Below are 24,881 nucleotides of genomic sequence, written 5' to 3'. Positions count from 1 at the left end.
AACATGTTGATATAAATCTGGGGCATCACGAGTGGCATAATTCCCCTATTTTGGGCAGCAGCCTTGCAGATGGATTTATTGTTCAGTTAGCCTCAATGACAATTTGGCTGCTATAATGATGACAAAACAGAGAATATCAGATATGCCGTATGGTAAGCCATATGTGATTGTTAACCTGAGGTTAAAATGCACAATCGTTTATAATTTTCCCTTAAATATACAATCAAATTTTAACTGATAAATGTGCATTCTGATTTTAAATAAGCTCACATTTCCAAAAGTACTATATTTTTAAGTACTTAATGTATGTGTTATCCTTAGGCAGCCATTTTAAACAGCCTTTATATGAATTTATATTAAAAGGTTATATTAAATCAGTTACACTAAGAACATTGATTGTTTTTATTTATATAATTGCTAGCCATATTTTATATATTACATTTTATCAAACCTATCCTTTGTCTAGAGATGGGCAATATACTCTAAAATTCTGCCAAATTTCAGAGATTCACAAAAGGTAAATTATTTTCCAAAGCAGTACTGATTCGTCAAACATTCTGAGAATAAATAAGACCAACCACAGTGTATGGAATGTAAGAAAGCCAATCATTAATCCTCAACAGATGTGACACGTCTACAGCTTAAAAAAGATGCTTCCAGTCCCTAGGACACTTATTCCTCCAAGATTTTACTAAAATAAATCATTTGTACACGCTTTCTGTGACTCCTTTTACAAGACTATATATATGTACTGTATATATGTGACATTTGTTATTTATCATTTTTATTTACCTTCCATGCACTGTGATTGGTCTGATTCTCCAGTGGACATCAATTAGGCATCAATTTTTGGAGAACCTGGACCAATTGGCCAAATAATTTTCAATTCGCTGAAATTCGACTGATATATATATATATATATATATATATATATATATATTTATAATTATATTATTTAATGATTTATTTCATTAAGTGTATATTTTATAATCTAGAATAGTACAAATGTTAGGAACACACTTTATTGTGAAATTGTTCTAAAAAAACATAAAAGTTTCATTTCTATATCAGTGTCTACATTAATAATATATAAAGTTTACAGAGTCCACCAGGTAGCTTCTTACCTCATTAGCACATGAGTTCAGCTGTGTAGCCCGCAGCTGTTGAAAGACTTGCCTGCAACTTTCCCTCTATAAGTTTAACTGCATCTTTCACAAGAGTACACACTTAATGCATTATTAATATATTATGCAGTATTACATTTTTCAAACCTGTGATATTTTCTATTTATTATCAGCATAACATTTTATATTTGTTTCCCATCAATGGTTCAGAATTTTGAAAAATGAAATAAAGATCTGCAACATGGTTCACTATACCATACAGGGATATTATTCCTCAATTTCAAATTTAAATCGCATTACATTTAAAAAAAACATAATTCCAGTTACACACATTTGAACAATGAAGTTCAGACTCCAGTGACACTGCATGTCAAAGGTTACCGCATTTCACATGTGGTTGTACATGAGCGCTTATAGTTGCTTTCAAGGAGATCACTGGAACTCAATGCTTTTGATTTGCATTGAATGCAAAACGTAGAGCAAGCAGCATCTTAAAATCCCATAGTGCATTGCAATGCAAACACAATGCTCTTAAACAGCAAATACAAACATGAGTGGGTGTAGTGACAATATCACCACTGGTCACATGCTTTAAGCCAGTTCTTTTTTTATTTTATTTTTTTACATGCATTTTAACACTAGTGGGGTATAATTTAAGTAAAGGACCATGTTGTCTGCTGACTACTTTTCCTGTAGCCACTAAATACAAGCCATAAGCACAAATTGCTATACTCCAAGGTCACTGTAGGGCCAAGAAAAGGGTAGGTCTACACACTGTTCTCTAGTTGTCAAATTGAATCATTTATGATTACATTGAAGGGTATCCAGCCAAGGTCATGATACTGGTTACCAAAATCCCCTAGGCTGGCATTTGAATGATCCCAAAATCTTGCATACAAGTCCTCTTTTTTGAAAGGTCATAATATATAGTCCCCATTGCAGAAGGCATAAAGAGCTGTTTTCTTCATGGCATGCTCATTTGTCTGGCATCACTGAATGCACTTTAAGTAGGTCCTCCCAGTGCAGGCCTAGTACCACTGGCCTACATATATGTAAAGTAAGCATAACAGATTCTAACTGAGGAATTTTATTTTACCTATGTAGCATAATTTTTTTATAATATACTCCGTACTTCCATATTAGTCTGCAGGTGTCTCCCCCATGTTTACATCTCTGCTTGTAATGGGTGTTAAAACATTTCTTAAATGTAGCTTCACAATTTGAATGTTATTAGTTGCTCTACATTATGAAACATCTTGGGCCTGATTCATTAAGGAAAGCAAAGCAAAAAAATGAGTAACTTTCACCTCAGCAAACCCATGTTGCATTGGAGGGGGAGGCAAATTTAAAATGTGATGGCATATATATATATATAGTTGGGGTAGTGCATGTTCTAGATCAACTTTAAATTTCAGTGTACAAATAAAGCTATCAAGTATTTGTGTGCTACATGAAAAAACGTACTCAATTTTTTGCTTAACATTCCTTAATGAATCAGACCCTTTGACTCGCATTCTTTCTCATTGAAACATTTCTCACATTAAATCAAGCAATATTGTGTGTGTTAATAGCAGGGCAATATAACATTGTTGAAGACAGTTATTGTTGATTTCAGTTCACTTCATTGCAGATGTATCAAATTAATATGAATATTGTGCAGCACACAAAAGTTGGTAGGAGAACAGAAAAAAATATAGGGTCAGATTCAATTAGCCTGCTGACCATTTTTACCATTTATATGTTAAAAAGTAACGCTCCCTTTTTCTCGCGTTTCTATGGGGCGTGAGTAAAAGTGCATGGATATTTCATTAAAAAATATTGCTGCGTAGTGTCTCACGCATGTTCCGGGACACTATGCGGCGATTATTTTTATAATTGAATCTGTCCCATAAAAAGAGCTCTCAGCGATGCACACAAAACACGCATGGCAAAATACACTCTAAAATGCATTTATGATACTTAAGCTATCAGAGAACAAAAAAGATATTCAAGTCAAGAAGACTACTAGTTGAACTCGTATGCAATAATATAAATTACTATGCTGTCAATGGCAGAGCAAAACACTGCAGTTGTAGATAGTTATTGAGAGTTTCAATTCATTTCATTATTGCAAACGTGAAATTGTTAAAATCCATATTTTGCACATAAATGACAGTGTAAATGGCAAAACAGTGGGTATGTGAACAAGAATGTAGAATTCTCACACTCAAAAAGGACTCTGAAACCACTGTCTAAAACAAACGCTGATTTGCAAGATAACACAATTCTGTAGTTTGTCCTTTCCCTACCTCACTGTGCAATCAGTCTAAGGACAAGTCACATTCTTGTTCTATGATTAAGAAATACTTTACATTGCCCCTGCATCTTTTATTACAGTGCCATCCTATCTGCTTCTACTCTGAACCAGAATCATAATCCATAGTCAAAAATTCCTATCAAAAGTGACATTCTCTCTCACTGCAGTGCCTGGCTTATTAAAAACTTTGCACATGTCCTGTTTAATCTACAAAATAAGGCCTGAAAGGGTCCAAGGACAATGTCATCTCCTCATGTTATTAAATAATGTTATTTTCCTACCTATATCTGAACTACAGACCTACTACCTATCTTATTTTGCTCTTTTCATCTGTTTCATTAGCATCCAATATCATCTGGTGCCATTAAAAAATGTTGGACGTTGCCCACCTGTATGTTTTAGTATACTGCTACCCTACTACCTATCTGAGGCTGCTCTTTTCATCAGTTTCAAATGCATCCCCTGTCATCTATGTATACGGTCATTAAGAAATTCTGGGCTTTGACCAACTGTATTTATTTAATTACATTGGCAGTCTATTATCTAACTGGGGATGTTATTTTAATCTGTTCCATGTGCATCCAATGTCACCTTTGAGTACTCTTATTCACAAATGCAAGAATTTGCCCATATGTATCTTTTTATTAAATTGTTATCTAACTAGGGCTATGAAATGCTAGATTTTGTCCACCATTGACTTTTATTAAACTGCCATCCTAGCCTGGAGCCTAGAGATTTGGACTTAAGGTAAGGAAAACAAATTACCAGATCAATGTGTGTAAAGGAGAGAACAAATTCATTTTCCATAGACCTATTACACATATCCATGTAATATTAGTTGTAGGAAACATGTTCAGTCAGCCAGCTTGCTGCTGCTCATAATGTTGCTAATTGTGAAGTGGTCATTATAAAATAGACTGTAAATGGTATAATTACTAACGTAGGAGTAAAAAGAACACAAACTTACATGATTACAAGATTTGTTATACAATTTCTATTCATTAACTTTTTTGGATGAAATCCAAAAACAAAAAAACAAAGCACCCCCTTGGTTTTAATACAACCAAAACTAACACCAAAACGCGACAATGGTTTTAAAAGAAAACCAAAACATTGGTTGGTTCATTCAGCTCTAGTTTAAATACCTCTGGAACAACCAAATTTAAATCAATAACAATGGTAACGAGGGACAAAGATGCCTAGATTAGTAAATTCTTTTAATGTGGTATAGTAGGTAACATTAATAAGTAAATAAGGATGATCTTTTTATATAAGATAGAACCATGATAGTATCTATAGAAATTTGCTTTTAATAGTGTACTGAGAATATTTGTAAACAGAAGCTGATTTGTCATCTCTATAGCATCTCCTGAAAGTCATATGTGTATATAATGGAGAATGTCTATTGACATATCTGTATAACACAGCATAAGTGAAATGCATTATGTATTTTTCCTTTAGCTATTCACTGTAAATATAGTATAATGCCATGCAGTGGCAGTTGTTGTTTGGAGCCCATCAGATGATAGCACATAGTACAGAAACTTGATGAGGAAGATGAATTGTCTTGCACATCTTAAAAATAAAAACAGCTCTGACTAAGCAGATAAATATTCTAAAGTTCATGGACGTTCTATATCTATGTAATTAAAAGATATAGAAATCAGAATGTTCCCATTACCCAATTTTCTTTGCTCTCAGTGGGTTTGATTCTTCAAGAAATGTAAACGCTGATTTTTTGCATATAATCCGCAAATTTGACCTGCGCATGCCCAGAACAGGACCATGCGCAACTAAACGCAGCACCGTCCAATTCATCTTTGTACGCAAAGGACACTTCCTACAGCTTATTTATGTGAGGGAACGGGGCTGGGAAGGGGTGTTCGCCTGTAGTCAATATACAGTAAGGACATGCCAAACTAGAGCACATGCAGACAGATCCGATTCAAGCTCTGGGCATCTCAAAGATATTTGTTTTTCTGCCGTATCTCTTGTTCCAGCTACAGGGCTAGTCTAAGTCCTGATTACTACTGATTACAGTTACATATGAATGCTATAACATGTGTGTGCAATCAGGAGCAACTATACAAGTGTGTTTTATGTTCAGTAGACATTAACAACATCCTAATAAATGTATTTCATGGAGAAAGATATATATATAAAAATACTTTAAAAAAAAACAACTTTTCTCACTAATGCATATATTAACAGGTTACATTAATTAAATATTTGTATTTTTTTTCCTGTACACTCTTTTGTGAAAATATATTCCACATAGGTATTGTGTAATAGAGCTGAGCAGACCTACACCCGTAATCATCAACGTACATATCTTCAGTTCTTCTCCTTGTTGAATTTGGGCGTGCTTATGTCCAAGTTCCGTGCACTTTAAAACAAGTGCACGTTGTGCTCAGTATGCGTGTCTTGATGAGTCAGGCCCAGTATGTACAGCGCAGAAATGCCTAAAAGGTTCTCTTACATAAATCAGTATGAAACAGGTACTATCCAGTTTCACATGTATGAACTCCTATTTCTACACAGAGTTTTAAATTAAAGGTGTTTATTATGTGGGTTCAGTTACACCTTAAAAATATGCTACAGGTAAACCAATAAAAATAAGTCCCACATATTTTACTTTTTACATATTACATATAGTATAAAAGAAATGAAATTTAATTTTCTGTATCATGACTTCTTGTGTTCCTTGTATTATATTATACCTAACTTAGTTTATGAAATCTCTGACCCAATATGTAAGTAAAACATAAACTACACACTGATAACCCTTTTAGTAGTGCCAATTATTCTTGTGCATTCTTTGTACATGCTAATAAAATGTATGTTTGTGTTTCTTGCTTTGAACATAGAATGAGTTTAATTGCTGGGTGGGTACAAGTTATTGGAAAAAATACATCAATATATGTAAATCTTCAGTGGCTACAGTTCAGCTGTTTTCGCTTTTATTTCCTTTCAAATGAGGGCTGATGGCTAAGTGGTTTCTTTATATAGAAAATATATTTTAATATATTTTTCTTTTGAGGCAAAGAAAATAAAACAATTTGTCAGTCATTATAAACAGCCTCTTCCCCGCTTGCTTATTGGAAGTTACTTAAATGCACTGTAGAACAAATCATTTCAGTAAATGAGGGTGTCAGGATTATAAACATTTTATTATCCTGACACCCTCATTTAGTGAAATGCAATTTTAACATTAGGAAAAAATATATGCCTTAGTACTTAGAAATTCATTGCAGTAAAATCGTATTAAAATTATAAATATAAGATTTAATGCTGTGCTATACATATTTAAAAATATATTAAAGTTTGTATGGAATCGTATACTGGGTGGCAAATATCAGGGTTTTCACTAATGTGTTCATAAATAAATACATTATACAGTTAAAGCTTCCTAGATGTTTTAACTCAGCTTTCTCTATGCTTATGTGTTTGTTTATTATTTTTATAGCAGTTGCATATTACCCCATGCATTATAGGGAATATTTAATCATTCACGTCCGTCCTTGCCCCATTTGGAGCCTACAGTCTAAATTCTCTACCACATTCAATAAAGTCGATTTTTGTAATTTTGTTGTCTGTTTATGGCTATCCATCAATGGGATGATCAAATCAAATTGGCCAAAAATCTTCTTTCCTAAAAAAAAAATGTAAAAGTCACTCCATTTCCACCTCTCTCAAATTCATGTGCAAATATGTATTCTATGGACCTCATTTAGAGTCGGATGCAATTTACACTGAAATCGTAAGTGTAAATTACATCCCATAATTTGCACAGTATTTAGAGTCGCACGGATCTTTAGATGCAAATTGCACAAACACAACCCTTTATCTGCCTTATGGGACGGCATGCAAGTGTATCAAGCACAGCACCCTGTAAAGCAGATAATTAAATACAAAAAATAAAAAAAAATGTTCTTACACCCCAAACAGCACAAGAGTTGGTTATGCTGTTTGGGAGGGTGAACACCTTTGTTTTTTATTACAATTATTTTTTACTTTGTTTTTTAATACATCAAGATTTCTTGCACCCGCTGAAAGTATCCGCAAAAGATACGTCTTCTAGAGATCTATTTGTGGTTGCTTTCAACTCAAAATAGCATGTAAAGGGCAGGAACACGCCTTTACATTGCTAGGCTCGCCCACTACCTCCCCCGTTCCACCTCTCTAAACGCAGAGAGGTGAAACGGGGAGATCCGTCTCAGTCGGAGTGAAAACTGAGACGGATCTTTGGCTAAAACTGCTTTTTGCGCTGAACAGAAGGACTTGCGTCCGACTTTAAATGAGGCCCTATATGTTCAATGTCAGTATTTAATTTTTATACAAGTTGTGGATATAGTCAATATCATATATAAACTTTGACTAGATTCATAACTAGTATCAAAATTAAATAACATTGAACATTCAACAGGAAATTGCAGACAGTTTACATTAATGGATCTTTTACAAAGTGTGGTTTTAGTCAATAATAATAATAATGTTAGATACATAGCAACATGTGATTTAAAATGTTGGTTTTTTTTTTTTAAAAAAAAATCCCATTATCTTATCAATATCACTCATTATGTAGGAAAGTCTGCAATCATTATTGTAAGCAGCATATGAAAGTTCAATTCAATACCATAAAGCCAAATTGAATATGTGTCTGAGTATACCTTATTTTAAGATGACTGCAAACTGTAAACCGTTAAAGAAAATGAGACATAAATATTCTCACAAAAACATTTGGGTCCAGTTGTATATAATTTATACACCCCACAAGTCTCCACAATTTTGTGGCGAGGAAGAAAATATTCTTTTCAGGCCTTATTAGGGATTTTTCATTCTATAGTCCCTGTATCTTCATAAATAATTTTGCTTTACATTGTTCTGGGTGACATGTCTGGAGAAAAGAAATATATAGCATCATTTTTATATGAGAATGATTACTATTAGCAAAGGATATGAAATATTTCTAGTTAATAAAAGTATATACAGCTGATTCAGCACTTTAAAATAAATTCTCTGTTACTCAAAAAGGTGTTAAATTATGTAAAATAACCTCACACCTCTCTCCCTTTACTATGTAAAAACTTCAACTCTATGGTCAGTTCTTAATTTCTGAAATCAGTTGGGATAAAATGGAAATCCTTTCTCTTAATGTGTCTTCTGAAATGCTTTGCCTTCATAATGTCAACTATAAATTTCATTGGCAAACAGATAAAATGTAATACCTGGCTATTTACGTGACCAAAACAAATTATATACTTTTCTCTGCATACCTCCCCCCACTAATTGAAATAATCTGTAGGATAGGAACAAATAAATATATATATATATATATATATATATATATATGTATATATGTATATATTTATATCTTCTATTGTCACAACTAAAATTAATATACTCCCCAGAGTACACTATATTTTTCAGACTTCACCAATTTGTGCTCACAACCCCTTTTTGAAAAATATGTAACAATGTTTATCCAAATTTGTTCGGTCGGGGGGAAGACTAAGGGTGCACATCTACTTTGTAAACTTGAAAGATAGCCTGTGTGATTTACAGAAGTACTATTTAATGACTCACTGGGTACATTCTATTTTCTGCCATGCGGATTTCCACACAAGAACTTTGGTAGACATTCAATCTGACTTAGTTGGTTTATCATCCCCTTATTCCCTCTTCTTAATCACACACAAAGATTGTCCTGCATTGTCCTAACTTCCTACCACACTGAAATTCATGCTTTCAATATGTGACTAGTCTGTAAGACTTTATAAGTTGATTTCTAATTGTAGATGGTCAAATCCCTTCTACTCACTGGGATCTAATTATAAGGCATATTCAGTGAATGGACCAGGAATAACATACAATTACCTACAGATCTGACTCCTCTAAGTTATCTTCCTGAATTTCAAAAGATTTGTTTTCCCAATATTTTCAAATAAAAAATGATTTGACTCTCTATTCCAATCACACACCTAATTCAGCCCTCTCCTTTAGAGTAGTATTACTTATGCAGATCATATATAAAATGCCTTGTTTCTACTATATACTGCTCATTATTTACATATGGCCAAGCCCCAAAAGATCTGTATCAATCCAAATGGGAGGAAGACATAGGACCCTGTAGGAATGGGTTAATAACAGAAAAGTCTGCAGCATGGATTTCTGTTCATGCAAAAAAAATACTTATAAACTTTTATATAGGTGGTATTTAGTTCCAACTTGATTTTATAGGACTGCAGTCAGAAGGGGCACACTATCCTATATTTAGTGATGTTTCCTAAAGATAAATAATTTTTAGTAATAGAGTAAATGAGGTGTTTATTTGTTATGAGTGCCCAGCTCCAATACTTTTCTCCAACATAGTATTCCAAACATACTCAAACCTAACATTAGACACATTTTAAGATTAGTTAATTGAATGCAGTCAACAGGAAAATATGGAAGCTCCTTCACGTTAAACAGGTAATACTAAAATGTAGCACGTTTTCCGTATTGAGTCCATAATGATAATCTTGCATGACGGTCCAAATAAATTTCATGGTACCTAGTCTGCCGGGATCTAAAATTTTGAGTTTGCAATCCCATAGTATCATAAGAATTAAATCTCCAATGTTCCCAATTTCTTTTTTCCTCTTCCCATTTCTGCCCTTATTCTATATCCTATACTCGTATCCTATGCTAGCATACTGTCCCAGTTTCCTTATTAAGTATATATATATATATATGTATATATATATATATTGTAACAAAACGCCCCTTTCTCATGGCACTTTTGTCACCTTCTGTTGCAAGAATACCCAGTAGACATCAGCAACACGAAACTTCTTGTTTTCAATCAAACATATTTATTGTTGGCATCACAATAAATAACACAACTTCCGTCAGGATGACACCAGCAAGCAATACCTTTACTTGCACCTCCTGGTGACCCTAAACACTACCTAGACACAGTACAGCTCCCTACTGACTGGCCAACTGGTTCAGCATCAGTCACCATTTGACAAGAGCACAACTCCAGGATTAAATACAGATGTCTCCTCCAACAGGCTTGGATGACTGACAGGTGACACTCCCACCTTGTCTTTAAAGGATGGCTCCTCAGGTGTTCTGTAACGCCTAATCAGCACAGCCACCCCTATCAGCTCTGTGGATACAGACAAGTTAAAGCATGCAAGTAAATTACTTTTTACATTTACTTTACAACATGTCTCTGACCTGTACATTACTGAACTTAACCCAGTGCTACACCTGTATATAACTTGGTCTGCAGCCTTTTACCTGCAGACTATTAGCTCTATAGCTAATTCCACTCTGAGAGGCCTGTGGCAAACCACTCCCGTTGCCACAATATATATATATATATATATATATATATATATATATATATATATAGAACAGCAAGAAAATGCAAATTTAATAGAAAACATGAGGAAATACATAATAGTAATATGCCCTACCCTACGATCGTTTCAGCTGGTTTGCTTTCATCATATATATATATATATATATATATATATATATATATATATATATATATATATATATATATATACACTGTACATTGTTATAAGATTGTGTTGAAGTTACTGTTCTCTGGGATAGACAGCTGCACTTCAGCCAGATAAATCACAGTCCAGTGCTTCAGGTTCAATAGCTTCAGCTAGTTTTTAATCACTAGCTTGTAAACAAAATAAAATTTAAATATAAACAAACACTCTTGCCATCTGGCTGCCAACTAATCCATAGATATTTCCTCTATAAAGTAGGGGCCTAGCAGTCCTCACTTATGCCAAACAATGGAACTTGCAGATCAAAACTGCAGGAGTCATCTGACCTCCTCCCCAAACAATGATTCACTGAAATTCCTAGCAGCCTTTTAACAGCACCTTGCAAATGCAACTCCTGATTAGTCTGCTGTTGAGACAGAAGACCCGGACTGGGCCGCACGTATGGAGCCCACCCTTCTCTTTCCAGACATAACACCTGGGACCATAACCCTATTTTCCTACACTTTGAAACACTTTGAGAAATTTTTGCTAGAACACAAACAATCTACATTGTGTTTTCAATATATATATATATATATATATATATATATATATATACTTTATAATTGATATTTGCTTTAATAATTAAGCTTTATTAGGATATCTGTTGTTGTAACTCCTGTGAATTGTGTGCATGTGCTCATTTCTCTAATTTGTTGATTAAATGGCCCTCACTCGAAGTGTGCTTGTTTATTTTATGTGATGTTTACAGTTGAAACTATTTTTTGTCAGTGCTAAAACCATAATTACTCTCATTACATGCATTTGATGACATACATACTTTTTTTTTAATACAAATGAATTGAAATAATCTTAATTGACAGTTCTCATTAGATTAGGTTAGTTTAGTTAATTGCTGCTAACATTTTGCTTACGAATACTTGAGCTTTAAGACCGACATTTAATAAAATTTGACAGAGGGACAATTATCCCAATCATATTAATTAGAGACAGAACAGTGCATTGTTGGATCCCAAACCAAACTTTGTGTAGGGACTCAACAATGCATTTCATGGGTCCCCTAACAATAGAACAGAGCTGGGGCCTCAGAAGAGGCCTCTGGTCTGCTCTTTTATGAGCATAATGGATGCCTTAGGTGGGGAGTGGTTGCCTTGGAGGTGGCGTCAACCAGGTATTGCTGGGTCCCCTCACTTTTGGCCCCCTGTAACCGCCATGGCCCCCTGTAACCGCCATGGCTCATGTATTTTAAAACATTATGTAAACATACAGTTTTTAAAAGTGTTTTTGAAAGTCAGCATTGCAAATTCAGAGGGGTTTTCTACATAGTGTGCATGAGCATATCTGACTGTAAGTGGTGCACATAATCCAAAAAATTGCTTAATTAAATGTGGTGAAGTTTATTATGCCCAACCATGAATACACTTAGGCTAGATTTAATTTTGCGCTAGGTGACGCTATGGGGGGAATTCAATTTCCCTCAGAGTACCACCACGGTAAACCTATTACCGTTAATACCATACTTTTAACACAGATTTCTTCTGGCATTGAAATTATTAAATTAATGGTAATTATGCGCACTATTAACGTAATATTGGTAACAGTGCACAGGCAGCGTTACTTTTTACAGTAACGAAGCCAATTTAATTACCTTCATGTGTCTCAGGAACAGTCCACGGAGACATATCGCATCAGTTTTTACTAAGATCTTAGCTGATTTTCCCTTGCGGCCCGTTGACTTATGAGTGATAATGGGTGGAGATTTCTATACCGCACTAGCCAGCAAGGTATGTAGCAGGACAGTGAGGTGATGTCCAGCGGCACCTCACGGGTAATTAAATCTGCCTCATAATGTAGCTGATGACTCCACTCCATTCTAGAGCACAGAGTATTTTCCATCAGCCAGCAGTTGTTTCACTATAAACAAATAACCGCTGAGTTTTGGTATCCTGTAGATTCTCTTTAGCCATGACAGCTGACATTAAGCATGTGTAGTTTTATAAGCATAAACTGAATAATTTATGTTTAGTTTAATCATGCTACAAACTGTGATATATTATTGGAGATTAGAATAAATATTTTTTATACTGCAAAAAGGTTAGGAGAAATGTCATAGAGGGCATTCTGGTGATCACAATGTAAAAACATTTACGTAACACAATAAAATTATAGATTAACTACAAACTACTATAATACTTTAGGTGTTTAAAAAGTGCTATAGTGGTATTATTTAGTTGGAGAAACTTCTATTGATTAAATACATTAGTCAATGTTCAAACGTTAGCAATAATTATACACAAGTCATGAAAAAAAAATTTAATCATAGTGTACAAATTGCTCAGTCAATCTTGAGAAATCTGAAAATCACCTAATTGTTAGGTATGTATTTGATTAACATATTTTATGTTCCTCATTTATAGCACCCTTAGCTTTTATATCAAATATTAAGAAACCAATTATAAAAAATAGATTTTGCATTATAATTATGTGTTTGTGTTTTACATTGTTTTGTAAGTTGACAAGATGTTTTTTGTAAGAATAATTTAATGGTTATGATTAAGATTTGTTGATTATAGCGTTTGCAATATTTTTATATATGAAGTATATAAAATAGAATATGAGTCATATACAATAATTGCTAATGACAGATGTGTTTTGCCTTGCAAAACATTGGCATTGTTACTAAGATGTTGTGTATATTTTACTTTCCTCTGCTGTAATTGATGTGGTCACATGTAAATAAGGCATTAAAGTATTTAAGTATATAAATGATACAGAATAAATTTTCTGTGTAGTAGAATTGGGTTCTACTGATGAGCGTTTAACATTGTTATCGCATGTCACTGTATGTCACCACTCACTGTCCATTACTCTCAAATCCTGTTTATTAAATAATGCGTAACCCATTTTACTCACTGTGTGGGATATAGATGCCCACTACAGGTGCACTTACCTCTTGCTTCTGGTTTAGGCTAGCTCAGTCTCTTTTTATCTTGTTGGTGGAATGGATAAAAAGGGCCCTTGCACATTTGTACATGCAAGTTTAAAACCCAGTTTGCTGTCTGATGGCACAGGCATAAAGTATAGTTCACAGTGTAGTTGTTAAAATTATGGGCTCCAGGCTCTTATTCTCAACATATTTTGCTTTAGAAGCTCTCCTGATGCCTCCAGCATCATATCATTCCCCACTTAAGTGTCCCTTGTCCTCTTCCCTAGACATGGGGAAAGTTCCAGGTACTCAGGCTTAATCATTGTTCTCATGCTCCCTGGTTTCAGAGTCTTATTCATCAAATGTGTTGAGTTTTGGGTTTGGCCCAATATACGTCACATCATGCTTGTGAAAGTACTCATTGTCTCTGCAGCTCCACAGGGCTCTCGCTAGTCTACCTCTCATTTTTGGTAGAGGTAGGGCTTTGACCAATCTCTCACAGGATCCCGGCGGCAATAACACGCAGTAGCCCCTTCCAGCGTAGAGCTTTGCTGGCTGTCTGGCAAAACATCTCCATGCAAATCAGGGACTGCCACAATTCTCCTACATCTCTTCATCACAGGGTGAGGAGTGGAGCTTAATGGAATTGTCGTGGGGACTTTGACTGGGCTTCTCAATTACAGTGGTCTAGTGGTTAGCACTTCTGCCTCACAGTACTGAGTTCGATTCCCGATCATGGCCTTATCTATATGGAGTTTGTATGTTCTCCCTTTGTTTGCTTGGGTTTCCTCCGGCTGCTCTGATTTCCTCCCACACTCCAAAAACATACTAGTAGGTTAATTGGCTGCTATCAAATTAGACCCTAGTCTCTCTCTCTCTCTCTCTCTCAACTGTATGTGTGTGTATGTTAGGGAATTTAGACTGTAAGCTCCAATGGGGCAGGGACTGATGTGAATGAGTTCTCTGTACTGCGCTGCGGAATTAGTAGCGCTATATAAATAACTGATGATGATATTTATTTAATCTCAAACAACTCCACACAGAGTTTTGTAGTTTATTCCATGTCACAGTTTGCTTTACAACAGTATGTCTGATAAGTGTTTTTCTTGTATAGCAGATAAGTTTGGAGTGGCAGCCTGATTATACAGTGTGGTGTGCTATCATGTTGTCTTCACTTTTGAACAGTAGAGATCTAAGGAATGATCAATACCTTTCTAATTATGTCCTACCTCAGATTTGTGGCACTATTTTATTATATCTCTGACTTGTTTGGAATACTCTTTTGCCTTCATTTTGAATTTTTTTTTTTTTTTTTGGGGTGGGTGGGGATTCTCTACCATAATATAGAATCTCACTGAGAGAGGGGTATTTATATTTACAAAAGAAAGGGTCCACAGCTGAGGGGGGCCACCTTCCCTGTCAAAGCCCCATGAGTATATGTGAAAATAAATTTTGCTATGGGCCCCAAAAATATCTAGTAACATCTTTGCCTCTGTGTAAAGATGAATGGCCTGATTCATTAAGGAAAGTAATGCAAAAAAAATTGTAACTTTGCACCTGATCAAAACCATGTTGCATTGGAGGGAAGGTAAATTTAAAATGTGGGGACAGGTTTATAGTTGGGATAGGGCATGTCCTCAACTTTTAATTTCAGTGTAAAATAAAGTTATCAAGTATTTATGTCCTACATGAGAAAACAGCCAGAATGTTCCTTAAGTGTAAAATAATAAACTCATTTGCACCCCTTACCTGTAACATGGTTTTGCCGAGGTTCAAAGTTACTCAATTTTTTGCTTTAATTTCCTTAATGAATCAGGCCCAAATAATGCTGTCAATATGAGGATAATAAGTTTTATTGCAATGTAGTAAGAGAAGAGTTAAGTACATAGCATAAGAGTTTTCTAAATAGGAGATTGTCCTAAGAGTGTGCACGTTAACCATAGGCTTTCATAGCCATATAAGGTGATACTCTGCACTGCCATGTACACAAAATGTTAGTTATTTCTACAAGCACCCTCATACCCACATAGTTTATGGCTGCCAGGTCTTGCTTGAACCAGTAGAGCCACAGGAAAATGTGGATTTCTCTATTTTAAATATGTATTACCCCAACACCCACTGTGCATGGGTTTTGGGAAGATCCCTATGTTCCAGCTGAACAGGCTTAATTTTTTTCTTTTAACACTGGCAAGGTCTGTGCTGATGATCCTCACACACTTTGAATGCTCTGTAAAAGCAAGGACAAGGTTTTCTCCTTGCTTATGGCAGGCTTTTTCAATTGGAAGAAGCCCTTTATATCTTGAACTGTTTAAGAGGAAAACCCTTATAATTTTCCTTGAATATGTGTTATTCACTACTTAAATAATAAACTGCTAATTTCCAGTTTATTTTAACTGGTGGATGTGCCCCTTGAATATGTCTGACCTGTGACATAACTAGACATTTATGGGCCCCATAGCAAATTTTTGGAAGGACCCCATAAAGCTCACATATACAAATGCTGCTTTAACATGAAAGGCATGCCCCCCTTAGCTATGGGCCCCATAGCAGGTGCGCCACCTTCACCTATGGCAGCTACGCAACTGTGTCTGATATAACCCTGAGGTTATATCGGTACCACAGTTTCAGAAACAGTGCTTTATATCTTCAGAAGTCTGCATCCATATGCACACAATAGCCGGTTGTCTGTACAAATATTAGAGCAATCACCTTTGTACCAAGGACTCATGTATAATGTCACTCTGTACTCGTAGCCTATATAGATGCCATTTGCCCCAGGCTTTTCCATGAGGGATCTACAACATACAATTTCAATCTTGGCACATGGGAAAAATATATTTTCTGTATCTACACAATTATTCCTTCCTTGAACCTTCCAACTCTGCCACTGAAAAGAGAATTATCATAGGGACAATCCACCTTAAATTTATTATAGGAGAAGCCCCATTAGCACAAAGTACTACAATTTTTATATAAATGCAAGCACATTTATAATATATGCCATTAAATCTTAGTATACTCCCTGGGTCAGGAAAGACATATTTTTGCAATTTTTGTTCTGGTAAGTGAATGACATGATTAGGAAGACAGACAAAATTACACAACTGTATAGATGCTCAAACCCACTGCAAAACATTTCTCAAACTAATTTGTTGAATCGGTACAAGAGCAGAAAATTTGCCACAATTTCTATTTCTAAATTGTCCCAAACATGTTTGAGATTAAATTGATATATTCTAAACAGTTTTAATGGAGAACATTGAACCTCAAAGAACCTTGAACTCAAACAGCAGATACAATCTTAAAAATTTAAACTGTAGTGTTCATTGTTCAAATTATTAAACATATAAAACAATTTTTATCATTTTAAAATATTATTTATATGCTGCTTAAAAATACAAATATTTTAAAAACACTCGCCTTTTAATGCAAATGGTGAACCTCAAACACAAGCTGAATCTTTGAAACCCCAAATTCGAATAGTGGTCTATTAATGATTCCACCATGAACATATTCAATGCCTTGAACTGGTAAAATTCAATGAATTTTCTAACTGGTTTGAAATTTTCCAGCGTCTCTACATAGCAAGATAAACGATACCTTGTCAAGGCAGTCACTAATCCCAATCCTATCTCTAATAAGAAACCACTCAATTTTAAACCCTTACCAGTACATAAATAACCAATATGTGGATATAAGGACCCAATTCTCAATATCATGCCCTCTGCAGTTTATTTCTTTAGGGTCCTGGAAAATCACAGTGTTTGAGAACATACTCTGATGTTTTATTATACTGTACTGTTTAAATGTTATCCGTAATCCTTCTTTAAATCCTCTTCTGTAAAAGTAAACATGAAAAGAAAATTCAGTCTCAATCACTGCTCTAGAGACTTGCCCTGTGTTATTGCAGTGCAATTCTATGTAAGCATGCAATGGGTAGTTTCTCAGGGATATATAAATAATTAATTTAGTGTTACAGTATAGTATAACAATATCTAAATTCCAGAAACTAAAAGGGAAGGGTTGTTTGCTTGAGAACTTTCTTTGTTTCCATGCAGTAATACAACAATAGATGGAATTACATTTTTTTATTTGATGTTGAAATATTGTTTAATATTCTTTTTATACAATATGGCTATTGTGACACCCAAATGAATGAAATATAATTATGTTTGTAAGATTCCACTTATACTAAAACATATTTAAGAACATAAATCAAATGTATCACTGTATTATTTGCATCTTCACAATAATTGTAGGCTATCAAAAATAATTAGAAGATATGCAAAAAGCCTTTGAATGGCCTCTACAATTGTATAGTTGATGTGAAGCTATTCTTTTTTTAGAATCTATAAGTGTAAGTGTTAAATTTTAAACCTGTTGGTGAAACACATCGTACAGGTTTATACTTCACAGCATTTTCTCAATACAGTTCTCCAGGGTTGAGTTCCCATTAGATTACAATTTCAACTGTAATGTACAGGTTGCTCATATTAAAGATAACATTGGTGTGCTACTAAAAGAAACTCTTGGTGGTCCATTCACACTCTCTCCTGACACTGTAAAGAGCCCTTGATATTTTCAATGCTGTCACTGCTCGGACTATGAAATTAAAGGTCAGGTACTGGCACAAGTATTGTTGAGACTCTCTCTTATTAATTTGAAATGGGAGCTTGCTCCATACATTACAGTGCATAGACAAATCAAACATAATAAGTATATAAGTGTATATAAGTGTTATGTTAAAAAATATTGTTTTTTTTTATTAACAACCAACTTTTTGTCATTATAATATGCAAGAAACCTCTGTTTTTAATGGTTGTCTCTTTTTCTAGTGTTGCCAAGTCATACTTGTGGAAATCCTGGAGAAATACCTAAAGGGGTTCTGCATGGAACAAGATTTAATATTGGAGATAAAATTCGATACAACTGTGTTGCTGGCTATATTCTTGAGGGACATTCCACTTTGACATGTATTGTAAGTCCAGGAAATGGTGCTTCATGGGATTTTCCATCACCATTTTGCAGAGGTAAGATATATGTATAAAATCTATATAAGACTAACATAATTAAATGTCAGTGTCAACTGAATATTAAGGTTGAAGGAGTTTAGTGACTAATTTATTTATGTTTATTAGTGCTTAGTGAAGCCAATTTGCAACAATGTTTTAAAAAACATAATTATGTATGTGACTTTGCAAACAGATATATAACAAGACTAAGGGGGAGATATACCAAGGGACCTTTTTTATGCAGTTTACAAATTGCCTCACATCATATGTTGTTTTCAGACCCAAACCGTAGGATTTACTATAGTGGGTTTTGGTAGCTGAAAACTGAAACCACATCTGATGGGTTTTAGTTTGCTGCCCTCCAAACTGTTTGCAGTTCAGGTCAAACCCCATATTGAAACCAAGCATACAACGTCTGTTTTTAAAGTTTCATTTTCTACAATCCTGGTGCTACTCAGTATTGGGCCTAGTCCTTTACGGGAGGCCTAACAAAACTGAATGGTACCCCTCCTGGTACCCTTGGCTGGTGGATGCCAGGGTAACACTTTCAGGGTAATTTATATAACTGTTACGCCCCTTATTAAATAAATAATGTTGCCTCTAGTAGATAAAGAAGTAAATCATAATATACCCTGTAGATCAATAAATATTTATTAGATTCCCCAGTAGATAAAGGATCAATTGACATTGCCCATGGTAGATAAATTAATGATTAATATTACCTCTAGTAGATAAAGGAATAATTAATATTGCCTCCAGTAGATAAATAAATAATTTATATTGCCCCAGTAGATAAAGAAATAATGTTTTCTCAGTAAGAAAATGAATAATTAATTGTGTCCCCGGTAGATAAAGAAAAAAATCATAGTACTCCAGTAGTATTAAAATACATTGTAGTCCCCGCTTTTATAAATTAATAAATGATTATTGCTTTTTTTATGAAAAACAAAATAATTATGGAAATAGAAAAATGGAAGGCAAGGTTTTTTTAAAAAAACAACTTTATTTCATTTTCCCAATCTGACATGCAAGATAGATCAAACAGCATATGGTTTGAGCTATCTTGCTGTCTGAACCATGTCTATATTTTACTTTTACTAATAAGTATTGATTTGCAATGCGGTTTGGCAAACTGCCACTTAATACATTGAATAATTCTATACCTTCTATGTATTAAAACCAGGATTGTGATTAAAAATAATGCAGTTCGATTGTGCTTTGGCAAATCGCATGATTTCAAAGGCACGCACTAAAACCTGCAGATTAAGCCTACTGCAGGTTAGTAAAACTCCCCCTAAATCGGGATTCATCTGGGGTGAAGCATCATCTACATTTCTAGCAGCTAAAAAGTTTTTTGTTTCTTTTTTGGCAACTTTTCTTGTTTCCTTGCAGCAATACATTAAAAATAATTATTACATTGCTGGAAATGCATATTTATATGTTTAATAAATAACACATTGAATTACACATTTCCGAAAGAAGTTTACTGACTATATAATGTCTATAATATAAATGCTTAGTGGCGTGTGTTAGTCTGTCTGTGTGTGTGTGTGTGTGTGTGTGGAAAAAATAAAAGCAATCTGCAGCGCCACCTGCTGGGCGGAGTTATACACTGACCTACTAAATTCTTAGTGTGTGTGGGAAAAAAAATTCAGAAAGGGCTGAAATTTGGTATACTAAGATGTTTTTAATTTGTTAATTGTTAAAAGTGTTTATAAAGATTTAAAAAATATATATATATATTTCTTGAAGGAGAAGTGACAGTTGGGAGTGGTTGGTGGTTGCCGGGGGTGACAGTGGGGAGTGGTTGGTGGTTGAGGCCTGGGCTATGGTCCAAATGCATGACAAGAACCTTTTTAACACCTTAAGTAGCTTGATTTGACTAGAATGCATGAGTATCATGCACGGGTTAACTTGTATTATATATGACATATAACTCAGAAGTGACTTCTCATATTCTTAAATTGTGGCTCAAAGTTTGTGAAATACAGAAAATTTTGCAAGATTTCAGTTAGCACCACAGCTGAAAAGAAGAGAAACACTCCCTCTTCATTTCACAGCACTGCCATTGTTTACAGTATGAAAAAAAATATTATAATTAAAATAGTTCAGCATGATCCTCTCCCCAAACCCTCAATCAGCCAATAGTGACATTCCTACAACAAGTGTTTCCGGTCCAATTAATGAATACTTATATATACTAGAACCATGGAAGCACTGGGGGACTTCAGAGAGATGGACAGCAACTGTTATGTTCATTGCAAAGTATCACTAAATTGGAGGAAAAAAAAACATATCGGGCCTGATTGATTAAGGAAAGCAAAGCAAAAAAGGGAGTAAATTTGCTACTGGAAACAGGTTGTTATAAGGCAAGGGGGGCAAATTAGTTTATTATTTTGCACAATGCTTTCTGATTTTTCATGTAGCACACAAATACTTAATAGCTTTATTTTTACACTGAAATTTAAAGATGATCTAGGACATGCCTTATCCCAACTATAAATCTGTCCCCACATTTTAAATGTACCCCCCTCCCCCTTCCAATATAACATGGCTTTGCCCAGGTGCAAAGGTTTTACTTTTTTATGCTTTGCTCTCCTTAATAACTCAGGCCAATCGTGTATAAAAAAAACCCAGAAGGATTATAAAGACATTTAAGCTATTTCAATTGCTTTAAAATAATTATGGTTATAATTACGAAAGTGCAGTTATGTTTTTACTATGTTTGTCTAATTTTAGCTTTTGCAAATGTGCAATAAAAAAAAGTTTTGAGGCAACACAGTAAAAATGCTAAAATGTATCTGGACACAAAGTATGCCGGTCAATAAATGGTTTAGGATATCAGCAACATGATTGAACTATGGTTAACTCTTTGCCTCATAGAACTGGGACCTTAGGTTTGACACTGAGTAGGGTGCTATTTGTGTAAGGCTCAAACAGGACAGGGGCTTATGTGAATTAACAAGCATTTTCTGATTGTAAAGCCCTTTAAAATATATTAACAGTATTTAAAGAAAGTACAAAAAAAAAATGTTTCCTTCTTGTACCTTCAGTATACTGAAAAAAATTCAGCACTATGCTCTAAACTCTGATTGTTTGAAATATTCACCCAATCATATAATGCAGTTAAAATTAAAAAAAATGGCATTGGGATGGTAAGGACCCTGGGTTATAGTTTAATATACTATTCACCACGCATAGTTCTTTTATTGTCAGTGTCAGTCAACTCTAGGTTCAGAACTGAATATATCTGCTAGGCTTGCAAGCCTGCGAGATGAGCCCAAGGATCTCCCCTTGGTCTCAGGGATCCGATAATTATCTGTGATACCTGAAACTGGAATCAATTTTCACTGATAATAAGAAGACAGTCAGTTCCTGTATAAATTATATGGCCAGCTGGGGAAGGAGGGATATTTAAACTTCTTTCCTGGCTCCCTCCACATAAGAGGGCCAGGTGCTTAAAAACAAAATTCCCCACAAATTCACACCTACCAATATCTCTCTGCTTGATACATTTCATACAGATCAGTTTTATTATCCCAACAAAATTAGCATCTGAAAATAGGCTAAAAGGCGGCTGTGTTAAGCCTTAGTTAAACTGATTACTAATATAAATAATATGTTGTGATCAATATAGATGTATGCAATTGGGGTGAGAGTGGTTGAACATTTTGTTTGATATTTTATGCTAATTCTGCTATTTCCAAAGTATTATCATTTGGTTTGTATTGTTTTATTTGCACGTATGTTTAGTTATGATGTAAGAGAAAAGAAATGTTTTTGTGACATTTAAACTCACAAGTTATCACCTCTTTAGAGATCATTATTAAGCATTTTTTCATTTATAACTAGTGAATGAAGTGACTTAACTGTAACATAAGTACCGTGGCGCACTGCAGAAATTTACTCTGGGAATTTGGAAAACTTCATATAAATTTTTTGATTTTAGAACATAAGTTTATCTTGACAATTATGGGCCTGAGGAGCGTAAATGGTTATACGTTGCGCATTTTGCAGACAATTACTCTGCGTATGCCCAAAATCAGGCCATAGCCCAGAGTACGTAGAAACGTCCAATTCATCTTCATGTGCGTTCTTTTGGGACTTGATATTTCACATATGTATTGAACATATTCTAAAGTGTCTTGTCTGTTAGAGCAGAGCGGGCCTAGACCCATATTCATTAACGGACACCTTTTCAAATCCACTCTTTGTTGAATACAGACATACGTATACCCGATTATGTTTGTTTCGGGTTTTTTAATGAATCAGGACTTATATGTCATTTATTCAATCAGATTAACATAAAACTAATACTGAGCTGAACCTGTATACTTTATTTACTGTACAAAGGAAAGAAAAAAGAGAAATGTATTAAATTAATATCAGGAAACATAGAACAGAGCAACATTTTGTATTTTGGCTTTTCCTGGCAATTTTCTTGGCAGTAGAAAGGTGTAAAGCTTAAATGTCATCCAAACAGTGTTGTTTACTTATCTCTCTTTCACTGGATCAAGTTTCCAGTGTAACCTTTTTATTCTTTTCACTAAGTCATGTTTAAAAGGGTGAATTATAATTCCTCAGAGTATTAATTAAACAATATATAAATTATATATTTATATTTTGAGGAGGAGTTTAAGATTGTTGGCAATTTTACGGAAACAGTGCAATCGCCGCTCTGATTTTACCACATTTATTACCATATAGATTCTCAATTTTCTAGTGTGGCAATTTATATATCCTGCATTTTTCTTTTACATAGAAACAGAAACATAGAATTTGATAGCACATAAGAACTGCTTGGCCCATCTAGTCTGTCCATTTTTTTATCTATGTTAACCTCAAACCCTATTTCATCTTTAGATCTTTGTAAGGATATCCTTATGCCTATCCCAATTGCTCTACTATATTTGCCTGTACCACCTCTGATGGGAGGCTATTCCACTTATTCACTACCCTTTTTGTGAAGTAGTTTTTCCTCAGATTTCCTCTGAACCTACTTCCCTCCAGTTTCAGTGCATGTCCTCGTGTTCTAATACTTCTGTTCCTTTGAAGAATGTTTCCCTCCTGTTTTCCATGGTTTAAACCCTTGATATATTTGAAAGTTTCTATCTTTCCCTTCTCTGCTCCAAACTATACGTATTAAGATCTTAGAGTCTTTCTGGGTAACTTTTGTGCTGTAGGCCATGCACAATTTTATGTGCTCTTTTTTGTACAGTCTCTAATGTGTTTATATTCTTCTAGAGTTATGGCCTCCAGAACTGAACACAGTATTCTAGATTAGGCCGTACCAATGACCTATACAGTGGCATTTTTACTTATTTCTTTCTGCTACTAATTCCTCTCCTTACGCAACCAAGCATCTGACATGCTTTTCTCATTGCTTTGTTACATTGTTTACCTGCCTTTAAGTCACTTGAAATAGTGACTCCTAGTTCCCTTTCCTCCTCAGTAGCTAACATTATGGTACCATATATTTTGTTTTTGGGTTTTTGAGACCCAAGTGCATGATTTTACATTTTTTGGCATTGAATTGTAGTTGCCACTGTCTTGACCATTCCTCCAGTCTACCTAGATCATTGATCATTTCTTTTACGCCTCCTGGTGTGTCTACCCTGTTGCTTATCTTTGTGTCATCTGCAAAAGAACATACTTTCCCTTCAATGCCATTTGCAATGTCACCAATAAAGATATTAAAAATCACTGGTCCAAATACAGATCCTTGAGGTACTCCACTGGTAAACTTTCCCTCCTGTGAATGCACTCCATTTACTATAACTCTCTGTTTTCTATCCTGCATCCAAGATATTATCCTTTCAACCATCTTAAAATCCACTTTCCAGCTTTCAAGTTTATTTAACAGTCTGTAATGTGGGAGAGTATCAACAGCCTTACTAAAATCTATTACTTTTTAGTCATGCAGTCAAAAAAGTCAAAAATATTTGTTTGACATGATCTCCCCCAGTAAATCTATGCTGTTTGAGATCCTGTAAGTTACATGATTTG

The 24,881-nt window shown here is 34.6% G+C and overlaps 1 protein-coding gene across 1 annotated transcript in view; it reads left to right on the top strand.

Moving 5' to 3' along the window:
- The window catches only part of CSMD1 (CUB and Sushi multiple domains 1), a 1,526,452-nt gene that overhangs the window by 679,653 nt on the left and 821,918 nt on the right, over positions 1-24,881 (top strand). The window contains exon 4 of the mRNA XM_075202483.1: positions 18,699-18,893. Within this exon, the coding sequence (XP_075058584.1) occupies positions 18,699-18,893 (195 nt within the window). The remainder of the gene's footprint in view (positions 1-18,698; positions 18,894-24,881) is intronic.

This window comes from Mixophyes fleayi, chromosome 3 (assembly GCF_038048845.1).
Source record: "Mixophyes fleayi isolate aMixFle1 chromosome 3, aMixFle1.hap1, whole genome shotgun sequence".
Lineage (NCBI taxonomy): Eukaryota > Metazoa > Chordata > Amphibia > Anura > Limnodynastidae > Mixophyes > Mixophyes fleayi.
The sequence above is the reverse complement of the archived record's forward strand: the minus strand, read 5'-3'. Positions and strand labels throughout refer to the sequence as shown.